Genomic DNA, 14,242 nt, shown 5'->3' with positions numbered 1-14,242 from the left:
ATTTTTTTGGGTGCCCATAAGTGAAGACAACAGGAGGGTTAATTGATAATCGTTTGATCCATTAAGCTACATAACATTTAATTATGCTCACAGTTTGGTGCATTAAAGATCACACTGCACTTTAATATTACAATGTTAGATTTTGTGATAATTGTAAATCTGTGTATGGACAAAAAAAACCTCTGATTTGAATGATGTTTTCTGGATAATTCAGCAAATCAAACACTTGATGAGTCACAGAACTTCACACTGATGTAAAAATGTTTGTTTTCCTGTTTATTGACGTGCTGATCAGATGAAACCTCCAATCTATAACTAGTTTGATGATGATTTCATAAAAATATGTTTAAGTTGTGACAATTTTGTGCTTTTCCTTATCTTCTGTGACAGTTAACTGAATATCTGTAGGATTTTTTTTGTTAGATTTTAAGATACAATAATAAGATTTGATATTTTTGATCAAACAGTTCATTTAGAACAATAATAATCAGATTATCTAATAATGTCAGGAGTAAGAAATCTCAAACGAGTTACAAATTTAACCATAATCAGAATGAAGAACGTGTTTGTTCTCTTTCCAGTATCTGTTGTTTGGTCGGTTCCTTGATAAGGTGAACTGGATGCGATAAGGCAAGAAGTTTAGGCCAACACTCTTCTGGGAATTAGGGCCCTGGTCTATATTTGTGTCTCTATCCGGCAGAAAAGTGGGGGTGAAAGCAGGAAACGTTATCTATCTGGACTTGCATGCTTCTCCTTGTCTGCCATCGCTTGGCTTTTTGGCAGAAGGTGGGTGAGCTGGTGAGCTATCGGCACCAGGAGGCGACTGGATGATTGTGTCCACCAGACGACTGATAAAATGATTGATGAACAAAATACAGAAGGTCCCATCATTAGCGATTTGTTAAATAATCGACAAGCTATTTTTAACTCTGTAAGACCCAAATATCGAAAAAAAAAATATATATATATACCCAAAACAAAACAAAAAAAAGATACTACTACTAATAATATATAAAAACCCAAGTAAAGAAAAAAATTTGCAAAAAAATTAAATAAAACTAGATAGATAGATATGTGGAAAAACATATATATATATATATATATATATATATATATATATATATATATATATATATATATATATATATATATATATATATATATATATATATATATATATATACATACATATACATATACATATACATACAATAGAAAATAATATTAAAAATTAAAACTGATGTATTTTTGCAACAGTGGGTTTTACAGGGTTAATGGTAAAGAGTAATAAAAGAAATGGAGGAACAACCTGCACTGAAAGATCTATACATGTTGTGTATTTCCAGTGTTGTAACAGTAGACAGTGGTCTGTGGTGGAATGAATGTATAGTGGAGCTAAAATGGAAGCTATAGTTAGGATCCTTTGGGGCTCTAGACCCAAGTGGTCGCTAATGTGGAACACTTCAGAGGCAAACGGTTTTATTTTTGTCTTCCAGGGGGAACTGAAATAACCAAGATGCCTGAGAAAGCGTAAGTGTATTGTGTTTCTGTTATTGTTTCCATTTGCAAATGAAAGTATCAGTTTCATAGAGTAAGTAAGTGGGATTTTAAAAATAAAGGATGAGAAAAGCAACTCTTAAATTTCTTGCTATCAAAGATGTAACCTGAGTGTTAACTTTCCTGTCCTGCTGTGTCCCTTTCTATCCACAGACCAGAGGTAAGATTTTACAGGATGCTACTCACTACTTTTTACACCAAAAGTGCACTAAGCTGATAAAATGTCACATCGTCAGTTGAACTGTTGTGCTTTTTGCAGAGGAAATCTAAAATCTCAGCTTCACGGAAGCTCATGCTGAAGGTGAGTTCTCTGCAGCATTTTGCATCGACAGCTTCTCCAGTCGGAAAGATGGTGAATCAGACACTTCAATCTGCTTCGTGTTGCAGAGCTTGATGGTTGCAAAGGCCAAAGAGGAGCTGGAGCAGGAGTTGGAAGAGAAAGAGGAGCAGAAAGCAAAGTACCTGGAAGAAAAAGCTCCTCCAATACAGACCGGTGGCATGTCAATAGCAGACTTACAGGTAGCAGGTCACACCCACCATCCATCCATCCATCCATCCATCCACCCATCCATCCATCCATCCATCCTCTACACATTGCTTAATCCTCATTAGGGTCATGGGGGGCTGGACTCTGTCCCAGCTGACTTATGGTGAAGGCAGGGGATACTATGGACAGGTCACCAGTCTATCACAGGGCTAAATATAGAGACAAACAATCACACCTGCGGACAGTTTACAATTATCAGTTAACTTCAACGTGTTTGTGGGCTATAGGAGGAAGCTAGAATACCTCCCACTGAGACCTGCTGAAAGCCTACCATCTATTTTTAACTGCTTTAACAACATAAACTGTGTGCCCACAACAGCCTCTCCGGCTACATCCTCAGTCCAACAAGGCGTCTTACTTGATTCTGACCTCAGTTTCACGCCCCACATCAACAGAGTTATCCAATCCTGCTTCCTCCAGATAAGAACCAGTTCCAAAATCAAATCAATCCTCCCTCAGTCAGACCTTTAAAAACTCATCCGTGCCCTCATTTTTTCCTGTCTTGATTACTGCAACTCCCTTTTAAGGGGCATTCCACAAAAACCCCGCCTCCAACTGGTCCAGAACGCAGCAGCTCAGCTTCTTACTGGTTTTAATAGACGACATCACATCTCCCCTGTTCTAGCTTCCCTCCACTGGCTGCCTGTCTGTTTTAGAATTGATTTTAAGATTTTACTGATCACTATTAAAGCTTGCCCCTGGCTATATTTTACACATGCTAACCCCGTCCGTCCTCTCACGCAGCCTTAGATCCTCAGGTGGTTCCTCCCAGTCGTTCCAAATTCAAGGCTTAACCCTCCTGCTGTCTTCATTCACAGGCACAAAAAATATTATTTCCCTTGTCTGAAAAAAATCCAAAAATTCAGCAAAAAACTCCCCAAATTTCTGAAAATTTGCAAAACCTTCAGGAAGAAAACACCAATAATTCCTTAAAAGTTTCCCTGAAAAGTTTTATTTAAAAAAAAAAAAAAAAAATCCCTCAAATATGGCAAGAAAATTCTTGTAAATATTTTCAAAAAATGAATAAAAATCTTCCAAAAACATCTTAAAAATATCGAAACTGATTACATATATATCAGTAAAACTTCTAATATTTTCTTTGAGAACATTCACACAAAAAAATCAACCAAAATCCAGTGAAATTCGCTGCCTAATCAGTAAATTCTTTTAAACCACTTCTTAAAACCCACTTTTATAGACTCGCCTTCCAGTAAAGTTCTCTTTTATTTCTGTGTTATCACTATGTCCTACCTGTCAAAGCACTTTGTGAATGTTCTTCTGAAAGGTGCTAAACAAATAAAGGTATTATTATCATTATTACTCAGAGAAAACCCACACATGCCCAGGGAGAACATGCAAACTCCATGCAGAAAGATCCCAGGATAGCCGGGACATGAACCGGGGATCTTCTCGCTGCTCTCGTGCTAACCACCGAGCCACTGTGCAGGCCTCATACACACTAAAAACCCCCAAATCTACTGAATTTACATTTCCAGATGCTCAGTTCTTTAACTCGGGGAGTGATATTAGCATAAAACTATTCTCTAACTGCTGTTATTTCCCACACAGACGTTATGTGAAGAGCTGCATGCCAAAATAGACGCAGTGGATGAAGAGCGGTACGACATCGAAGCCAAGGTCTTACACAACACCAGAGAGGTAACGATACAGTAAATAGCAGCACTCAGAGCTGCTGCAGTCCACTGACTCCACAGCTTAGATTCAACCTAAACGCTCTACTTCCTACTTTCCCCACAGATCAAAGACCTGAACATCAAGGTGCTGGACTTGCGAGGGAAGTTCAAGAGGCCCAACCTGAGGAGGGTGAGGGTCTCTGCCGACGCCATCCTGCGCTCCCTGCTGGGCTCCAAACACAAGGTCTCTCTGGATCTGAGGGCCAACCTCAAATCGGTCAAGAAGGAGGACACGGAGAAGGTGGGGAAAAAGAAAATGATGGACAAAGATACAGGCAGGAGATGCTAGGTGAATCAGGCATAAAAACACATCGCTGCTGTCTGCTCTGTTGGCTGCAGGAGAAGACGGTGGAGGTGAGCGACTGGAGGAAGAACGTGGAGGCCATGTCTGGTATGGAGGGACGCAAGAAGATGTTCGATGCAGCCAAAGGCGCCAACCAGTGAACAGCTGCTGACTGAACACAGCACAGAACTCCCAAACACCCTCGTATCTCAGCAGGTCACTCAGAGAAGCTCTTTCCTCTACAGTTCTCTTTTATCTGAAATAAACAAAGCAGTCCTTCTCCTCTCACTCTCTCTTTGTGTTGTTTCTTGATCTCTGTCATTGTGTACACCAGGGGTGTGAAACATGCGGCCCGCGGGCCAAAACCGGCCCTCCTGAGGGTCCAGTCCGGCCCTCAAAGTGTAAAAATTACAGAAAGACATTCACTGCAGATTGAAAATTTGTAAAACTATAAATTTGAAATAATTTCTAGACCATGACAAGTTGTTTTGATCATAAAGTAAAATACTAGATTGTTCATTTTTGTAATATTTTGTCTTGTTTTTGTTGTATTTTGTCTTTTTTGTCTGACTTGTCGTTTGTCCCATTTTTTTGGCGCTTTGTAACTTTTTTGTGTAATCTTTTCTCTTTTTTGTTTTGTGTCATTTGTCTCATTTTTTGTCATTTTGCTTCTCACTTTTGCCATTTTGTGTCTCATTTTTGTAATATTTTGTCGTTTTTGTTTTTTGTCTTTTTTCAGACGTCTGTCGTTTGTCTCAAGTTTTTGTCGTTCTATTTTTCCTTTTTGCCTTGCTTGTGTTTGTTGCCTCATTTTTCTCATTTTGTGTTTTGCTTTATTCATTGTTTGTCAATTTTTTTGTCTCTTTTTTGGTATTGTTTTGTGTCGTTTGTATAATTTTTGTCATTTTGTGTCTCATTTTTGGAATATTTTGTCTTGTTTTTGTTGTTTTTTGTTGTTTTTTGTCTGACTTTTGTCATTTTGATGATGAAGTAAAATACTATATCATTCAGTTCCAGATACCTGTGACTGAATGTTGTGTTCCTTTCTAGACACTCTGTGATCTGGAAGTTGTAATGTGTAAATGATAAGCTGAGGCTGAATGTTGCTGAAATTGAATTTATTTTTCTGAATACATTTCAGGTTGTTCATGATGTTTTGGAAAAGATAATTCCTTAAATGGGAGCATTTTTGCACTAAAACAAAGGAAAAATTTGGAGTTGTGGTTATTTATAGGTTATATTGTGATTTTACTGGCCACTTGAGATCAAATTGGGCTAAATGTGGCCTCTGAACTAAAATAAGTTTGACACTCCAGGTCTACAGCCTCATGCATAATTTTACGTACGAGTGAAGATGCAGAAACACATTCTTTTCAGCCCAATCAGCAAAATACAACTAGTGGACTAACTACATGCCCACATGCAACATCTAGTCCTTACAGCCACCACAGAGATTTCAATCACATTTACTAGAAGTGCAAATAGAGGAGATAAGAGCAGAAATGAGCCTCAAGCAGATGCCGAGACGTTAACAAAGCTTTAGAACTAGTGGCACAAAGTCCTCACACAGTTGCTGGAACATGGCGAGGTGAAGCAGGGAATGTAGGGCCAGAAACACCAGTTTTAGATCACTTGAGGTCCAGCATGAGAGCCTGAAAAACTCCATTACTGTCTTTACAAACACTCATCTGTCCTGTGATCACACTAGTGGGATTGCAGAGCGGAATCAGCTGATCAGAAGCAAACCGGAAGCGCGTTTGACGAGAAAAACCGGACACAAAACCTCGTAGTATTGTTGTCTGGTGTTGCTGATCTTTAAGGAAACTATTTGAAGCTACATCTAAATAAGGAATAACATTTGCAAAGAAAAGACATAGAAAAAAACCTCAAAAACTAATGAATGGACTAATGATATAAAAGAAAAACACAAATTTTACAGCATATTTTAGTGTTGATGTGCTGTGATAAGGATAAGGATAAACTTTATTGATCCCACAGTGGGGAAAGTTCACCGTTACAGCAGCTCCAAAGAAAAAGTATAAAGGCAGTGAAGGAATAGATAAGAAAAAGAAACACAGTGCAAAAATTGCAGAAAAAAAACATTATATACAGATGATTTTTTTTCTTCTTATAAATATGTAGAATATTATATACAAGAGGATGAGGTATCAGTTATTGCACTGATGAGGTATCAGTTATTACACATAAGTAGGAGGATGCGTGTCTAAAATGGGGGAAGAGAAAAAGTGCAGCAGTAAACAGTACATGGTGGAGTTTATAATGCAGCATTGTACAATCTAACAATAAACAACCTGCAGAAACGTTCCTTCTTACATTTAGGGTGAACCAGTCTGTTGCTGAAGGAGCTTCTTAAGGAGTTCACAGTCTGATGCAGAGGCTGGGAGGAGTTTCTGATGATAGAAGACAGTTTATCCAGAGCCCTCCTCTCTCCCACCACCTCCATGGAGTCCAGGGATCAGCCACAGACTGAGCTGCTCTTTTTATCAGTCTGTTTAGTCTGTTTTTACCACGCTTAGAGCATCCCCCTCCCCAGTACACCACTGCATAGAAGACCATGGATGCCACCACAGTGTCATAAAAGGTCCTCAGCAGTGTCCTGCTCACACCAAATGATGGGAGTCTCCTCAGCAGGTATAGATGACACTGACCCTTCTTATACAGAGAGTCAGTGTGATCTGTCCAGTCCAGTTTGTTGGGGGGGGGGGGCCAGAGATGGTGGAGGTGAAGGAGGTGAGGGGGAGGGAGCTAGCAGGCAGCAGGAGCTGGAGGCCGGCTGGACAAGGCTCAGGCTAGAGGTGGAGGGGAGGGGATGAGACCAGTATCAAACCTGTTGAAAAACAGGTTTAACTGGTTGGTCCAGTCTCTGTCCCCAGGTTCAGGCTCCCCTTTTCTGCCCTTGCCCTGCCCTGATATGGTCTGGAGTCCTCTCCAGACCTCTCTTGTGTTGTTGTTCTGCAGCTGGTCTGATTGTGGCCTGGAGTTGGGAACAATTTAAACTGCACCTGTGAATTTGCTCCTGGATAAAAGTATGAACTGACTTCTATTCATGTTGAATGATTACATTAAACACTTCTTTCACAATGGTCTGTAAACAGCCCCAAACTCCCACATTAGGACACACATTGTTAATATTTTTATTATGGGTAGTTGGTATTAAATGTTTCTAAGTAAATAAATAAGTGGATCTGAGTGGTGGCCGTGGTCAGAACAGCTTTGAAAGCACCGTTTCAAATAAACAAATGGTTTACATATACATTTACTCCACCAAGGAACGCAGCGAACTTATGTGACGTTTGGCGTACATTTGTCCGTCTGTCAGTTAGCAACATTATTCAATAACAGATTTACGGATTTGGATGAAATTTGCAGGGAAAGTCAGAAATGACTCAAGGACCAAGTGATTCAATTTTGGCAGTGATGCAGCTTATAGTCTGGATCCATGGATTTGTTAAAGATTTCTGCATCATTGTGAGATAGCAGCACTGTAACTATGACAACAAGTGAACACTACGTCAGCTGCCTGCTGATGATCACATGACAGCGATCGCACTACAAATCCACCGCTGAGGACTTATCTGTTGCAAATGATGCAAGGAACAACTGACTAAATTGTGGAGGCTCACCGATATAATCAGCATAAAAATGTAATATCGGTCAATGTCGTGATCATTTTTTTTGTCTATCATGAAAACCGATAAAATAATGCCTGGATTTCGACAGCATTTATCGACTCAGAGGAAAGGAGAGATAGAGAGTGTGAACTATTGTTTGAGACCATTAAAATATATATTTGGCATAAATATGGCATTTTTTCCACAACTGAAGTTGAAGTAGTTTTCTTATTTTGCACAGAATGTTTACATTTGAAAGCCTTGTTGCATTTGAGAATGCATCCAATGGGGCATCACAATAAAATTGAGCATGATGTGTTAATTCCACAGCAGGAGATATGTGAAGTTACCTAAAATTAGTTAAACAGCCCACAGATATCTGTATCGGTTGATATCGGAAATTGAGAGTTGGACAATATCAGCATATCGGCTGTTGGAAAAAAGCAGTTTTGGCAGAGTACTGAGTCTCTGGGTGACTTTCTTGTTATGTTTGTTACCAAAGTATGGTTATTTGAGTAAATTACATTTTTAAATTCTGTTTTAATATTTTTTTAATACATGGTGGCCAGCAGCATATGATCTTCTTGAGATGGAGTTTTAAGTTCTGTGTTTGATTGTCCAGTATTTTTTTATTTTGTATATTGTAGCAAAGAGGGACATGCTCAAAGAATCATCTTGAATTTCCCTCAGGATTAATAAAGTATCTATCTATCTATCTATCTATCTATCTATCTATCTATCTATCTATCTATGAGTCATTGCGATGATTTCCTAAATTATTCCAGGTGACAAAATGTCCAATTTTACAAAATACTCATGATATTCAATGTGCAAATCTATGTGTTTGTTTTTTTTTTTTTTTTGCAAAATTGAATATTTATTAAATGGATAACCAGTAGGAAGTGGGTTTATTTTGTTTTTCATTTTATAGCTTATCATCACAGCTGAAGACGAGTATTTCGCTAATGTGACTTAAATGACATGCACAAAGCTCCAGAGACGTACCTGATCCAGCAGATGCTTCATCCGACCCTCTGACTGCATGCAGGCTTTAATCCAACCACGCACATTTTCAGTTCTGCCTCAAGGTGGCAGCATCAGCTCACAGGAAGTTTACAGCAACGATGAGAAAGATTTTCCCACCAGCTGGAGTCAGTCTGGCAATGAGAGACAAAAACATAAATCTAAGGATTGTTTTTGTACTGCCAGAAGTAGTAAGATGTATTGTTAGGTCTGTTATTTATAAAGGAAACTGACCTGAAGATGTGTGTGTGGACTAGTGCTGCCACGCAGGTTTAAATGGAATTCAGCCTGAGGAGTTTCTGTTGTTTGTGTTCGTTGACTCAGGTGCCAGACGGGTGGAGTTTACAACAAAACAACCAGGAGGAGAAAGTTTACTCAATCACAGGAAGGCAATCAGAGGTCAGTTCTGTCATTAGCTGACTTCCTAACTCAACACTCATGGACATTTTTTAAAGCAACACCAAATGTAAACATTTAGAAGTAAAAGTCAAAAGCAGAATGAATAAGTGTTCTGTGTGTCGACTTTAGAGTGTCTGTGGAGCAGTTTGTGTGTTCATGTGAATGTTGTGTGACCTCTGAGTGAATCACCTGCTCTGAACACTATTTATATGTCAGTCAGATGAGCTTTTATCCCGCAAGAAGCAAGATGTGCCAGAATGACGACTGATGAGCTAAAAAAGAATCAAGCGTGTCGGGTTCATGACTGCTTTGCCCTTCTTCCTTAAAAACAAAGAAAATTGGTTGTTTGACTTTTTGTTTTCAAGCTCCAGATCAAATATTGTGATTTTCCTCACATATCCGAGCAAAGACGGTTCAAATATTTGGCACAAAATGTGTTTGAAAATGGAAAAAAATCACCCAGAATTTATTTTAGTGTTGATATTTCAGGTACACACATAGTATACACTGTAAAAAAAAAAAAAAAAAAAGAATATTGTTTTTACTGTAAAGTCCTGGCAGCTGTGTTTGCCAGAATGCTACCAAAAAATTCCAGTAAAACATTTTCTACATTTACGGTAAAGAAATGTCTTGATATTGTTGACTTTAGGGTTAAAAGCGTGCTTCATTCCATATTTTACTGTAAAACAAAAACTTTTAACCTTTAAACATGTGAAAATTTACATAAATATTACAGCATTTTCCAATTAATAGCACAGCATTTAGTGTATTTAACATTTAATATGTGTATTTTTAGCAAAAATTGCAGTTAAAGCTGTCAAATATGAAAGCATATGTCTGTTATTAACACAAAACTACATAAATTTTACCAGTAACAAACTGTATGTTTTACATTGCCATGTTACTTGTTATAAATATTGCAGCATGTTTCCATTACCAGTACAACATGTACGTTTAACTGGGAAAAACTGCATTCCTTTCAAGAATTAAATGCAAAAATGACAGCATTATTACACATATTCCAGCATTTTTCCATTATAAACTGTGCAGGAGTTGGGAAATGTAAAAAAAAAATCTAAAAACACACTTTTCTCCTAATTAACCTGTTCACAGTGATTCAGTGTTATATAAACGGCATCAAAGAGTTTACAGATTTTTACCGTCATGCTTTGACAGTTTTTCACTGTAAAATGTAAGAACATTTTTTACAGTATTCTGTCATACGAGGCGAAGACGTGCTGACAGTGTGTGAATCTTTTATCATGCAAAACACAAACTAATTCCCGTGTATGTTTATATATGCACCAAACTAAAGCAAAGCTATAGACTTAAGGCATCCTGGTGCTAATTATGTACACAGCAAATAGAACTGGAACAAAGTCAACGCCTGCAGGTACAGTTCTGTATCACTGAGTCTGTGAGGAATTACGTCTACATAAAACCATCCAGAAGTCCACGCTGTTGACCAAATCTACCAGTAGCTGACACAAAAACTATGGACACACAGATAAAACACCTTAGGTTTAGGCTTTAGTTTCATCTCCAGGACTTTACAATTCTACAATTTCCTTTAGCAGCTTAGCTTTTACCCAAAGCAACATACATCTGAGAGTAGATACAGCACAAGGAAGGATTTATTCAGGGGGAAACAACCTGATAAGAGCCATAGAATAATGTAATAATAGGACCTTGGTGCCTGCAGGCATTTTTGGCATTTTATGTTTTTTTTCTAAAATAAAAAAAAAATGTAGAAAATTGCTGATGTCCCTCCGGCATTCATTTAATACGTCACAAAACCTCAATCCAGCATTGATTCAAGATTCAAGACATTTATCTGTCACAAACACAATTATACATAGTATAATTATATAGTGAAATGCATTGTGCACCTGTTCCAAACAAAACAATAACAAAATATGTATATATATATATATATATACATACATACACACACACATAAATATATGCATATATACATGCACATATACATATATATAGATAGAAATGAACAAAACAAATGTATAAATCACAGTGAAGTAGTGCAGTAATGTATATGTACAAGGCGAAAGTGAACGGGATGTTGAATATTGAACAGAGGTTGCAGGTTGATTGTCCATTTAGTTACTGTTTCAGGTTTAGCAGGAGGACAGCCTGTGGGAAGAAGCTCCTCCTCATCCTCTGTTTGTCTTCAGGCAGCGCTAACGCTGCCCTGGTGGCAGCAGAGAGAACAGTCTGTGGCTGGGGTGGGTGGCCTTTAAGCTGCAGCGTTTGTTGTAAACGTCCTGCAGGTTGGGGAGGGTGGTTCTGATGGTTCTCAGCCCAGCAGACCTCCCTCCTCAGGGCCCAGAAGTCCTGCTGGGGGCTGCTGCTCATCCAGGTGCTGATACTCCCAGACAGAACACTCTCATGGTGCAGCTGTAGAAGTTCCTGAACACCTTTAGAGGAGCTTAAAGCCCTTCAGGCGTCTGAGGTGGTAGAGACGCTGTGGAGCTTTCTTCAGCAGGGTGTTGATGTGACAGGACCACGTCAGGTCCTGGTGATGTTAACACCCAGGTACTTGAAGCTCTCCACTCTCTCCACATCTGTCCCGCTGATCCTGAGTCAGTCCTATTTTTTTCACTTTTTCCCAAAGACTCGGCACTTAGCTCAGGATTCACGTCGATAAAACTTAACACTCGACATGAGCTGGTCTTCTTGACTGACCTGAGATGTTAACTTCTCTGCAAACAAAGCCAGAGTTGTGCTGGAGGGGCGGGGAACCCTCGTATTAAGCAGTCCCACAAACTGAGTTCCATTCAGCTCAAAGTAAACCTCTGCTGACTCATAATCCTGCCTGTGAGTCTGACACATCACAGTCAACGCTGGGTGTATCAAAGGCTGCTGTAGATAACATGTTATTGCTTGTGATGACTGAGAGAAGTTCAAGACTAAAGGCAAGCTGCAGATGGAGTTTAGTTCAGTCTCTTCCTTGATGATAAGGATTTGACTGCACAATAAATCCAGTTTGAGGACTAAAATGCAGTCGTTTCACCCTCGTGTCGTCCTGCGGGTCAAAATTGACCCGTTTTAAAGTTTGAAAATGTGGGAAAAAAACATATATTTTCACAGGGAAAGCTTCCACATTTTCAACATTTTTGAGAAATTTTTGAACATTTATTTGGTGGAATAAAAAGAAATGCTAAAAAAAAAATGTTTCTTTAAGAACATTTGGAAAAAAACAACCAAAATCCCGAATGTTGTTTTCACAAATGTTCTTAAAGAAAATATTTATTTACTGATACATATGTAATCACTTTAGATATTTTTAGAATTTTTTTTGAGGATTTTTACTCATTTTTTGAAAATATTTACAAGGATTTTCTTGCCAAATTTGGGGGATTATTATTTTTTAAACAAAATTTTTAAGGAAAACTTTTAAGGAATTATTGGAATTTTCTTCCGAAAGGATTTTTTTTGTTGTTAAATTTTTGAATTTTTTTCAGATAAGGAAACAATATTTTTTGGTGCCTGTAAATGAGGACAACAGGAGGGTTAAGTAAAGTTTGAGAGTGTGACACTGATCCGAAGAGTCAAAAGATGACATAAGAGAATGCAGGAGTAAATCAGAGAACCTCCATCCATGCCTTTGTGTCTTTGTGTGAACACAGGAATAGGTCTACGAGGATTATTCAGATCATACCTCCAGTCTGGCAGACCTGAGATGCTGAAACCTTTTGAGAGCAATAATCCCGCGCCGTTCGGTCGAGGTTTTCAAAGGTAAAAATAGACAAAGCAACTCCACGGAGAATGCATGTTTTCCCATTCTAGTTAATGCCATCTGCCATCTGTTTGCAGGTATGTGCCCACCCATTGTAGATATGGGCAGCTTGCCGCCATGTGATCCACTCCTGGGTTTAAAAGCTTATGGCCCACTGAGAGGAACACAGCAAACAATTCCCCACTGAGACTCTTCCCAAGCACACATCACTCTGTCAGGGTAAGTCTCTGCTCTTCTTATGCTCGTCTTTTTAACCACTAAATGCAACTTCTGTGATCGTATAATGCTGCTGAAAGCACTGCTGCACATTTCAGATGTGTGAGTTCAAACTGGGGTTGTTATCATTATTATTATACACTGTAAAAAATGTTTGTACATTTTACGGTGAAAAACTGTCAAACCATGACGGTAAAAATCTGTAAACTGTAGTTTATATAACACTGAATCACTGTAAACAGGTTAATCAGGAGAAAAGTGTATTCTTTAGGGGTTTTCTTCTCTTGAAAAAATACATTTCCTGATTCCTGCACAGTTTTTAATGGAAAAATGCCATAATATGTATAACAATACTGTCATTTTTGCATTTAATTCTTGAAAAGAATACAGTTTTTCCCAGTTAAATGTACATATTGTTGTACTGGTAATGGAAACATGCTGCAATATTTACAAGTAACATGGCAATGTAAAAATACAGTTTGTTACCGATCAAACTGATGTACTTTTGTGTTAATAACGAAAATATGCTTTGATATTTATGACGGCTTTTATTGCAACATTTGCTAAAAATCCATATATTTAATGTTAAATACACTGAATGTTGTGCTGATGATGGAAAAATGCTGTAATATTTATAATATGTTACACAAATTTTATTTTATATGGTATTTTTTTTAAAAATTTAAAGGTTAAAACTTTTTATTTTACAGTAAAATATGGAACGAAGCATGTTTTTAAACCCTAAAATCAACAATATCAATACATTTCTTTACCGTAAATGTAGAAAATGTTTTACTGTAATTTTACGGTAGCAGTCTGGCCGGAATTTTACCGTAAAAACATTTTTTGTTTTACAGTGTATTATCTCAGGCTGTTGCAGATACAGAAACATAAAATCTTCTTCTCTGTTTTGAATTTACCTGTAGAGTCGCTGCATCCTAAACATGTCAGACACAGAAGATGCCACGCATGAGTGAGTACATGATTCATTCCTTAGATCAGGGGTGTCAAACATGCGGTCCGCGGGCCAAAACCGGCCCTCCAGAGGGTCCAATCCGGCCCTTAAAGTGTAAAAATTACAGAGAAGACATTAACTGCAGATTGTAAATTAGTAAAACTATAAATTTAAAATAA

The 14,242-nt window shown here is 38.1% G+C and overlaps 1 protein-coding gene and 1 long non-coding RNA gene across 2 annotated transcripts; one reads left to right on the top strand and one right to left on the bottom strand.

The window, feature by feature from the left end:
- The first annotated feature begins 1,724 nt into the window (after window positions 1-1,724).
- tnni1b (troponin I type 1b (skeletal, slow)) lies at window positions 1,725-4,369 on the top strand. Its single transcript, XM_023263543.3, has 5 exons — window positions 1,725-1,858; window positions 1,945-2,076; window positions 3,674-3,763; window positions 3,863-4,039; window positions 4,138-4,369. The coding sequence occupies exons 1-5, from the start codon at window positions 1,850-1,852 to the stop codon at window positions 4,240-4,242; spliced, it is 513 nt and encodes a 170-aa protein (XP_023119311.2). The 5' UTR covers window positions 1,725-1,849; the 3' UTR covers window positions 4,243-4,369.
- A 1,719-nt stretch (window positions 4,370-6,088) lies between these two features.
- Window positions 6,089-13,325, bottom strand: LOC118469832 (uncharacterized). Its single transcript, XR_004846797.2, has 3 exons — window positions 8,971-13,325; window positions 8,719-8,870; window positions 6,089-7,076 (listed from the first exon to the last, which is right to left on the bottom strand). It is a non-coding gene; the product is annotated as an uncharacterized LOC118469832 (long non-coding RNA).
- Between the last annotated feature and the right edge of the window lie 917 nt (window positions 13,326-14,242).

The sequence above is a fragment of the Amphiprion ocellaris genome, chromosome 5 (genome assembly GCF_022539595.1).
Source record: "Amphiprion ocellaris isolate individual 3 ecotype Okinawa chromosome 5, ASM2253959v1, whole genome shotgun sequence".
Lineage (NCBI taxonomy): Eukaryota > Metazoa > Chordata > Actinopteri > Pomacentridae > Amphiprion > Amphiprion ocellaris.
This window is presented reverse-complemented; position numbering and strand designations above follow the sequence as displayed.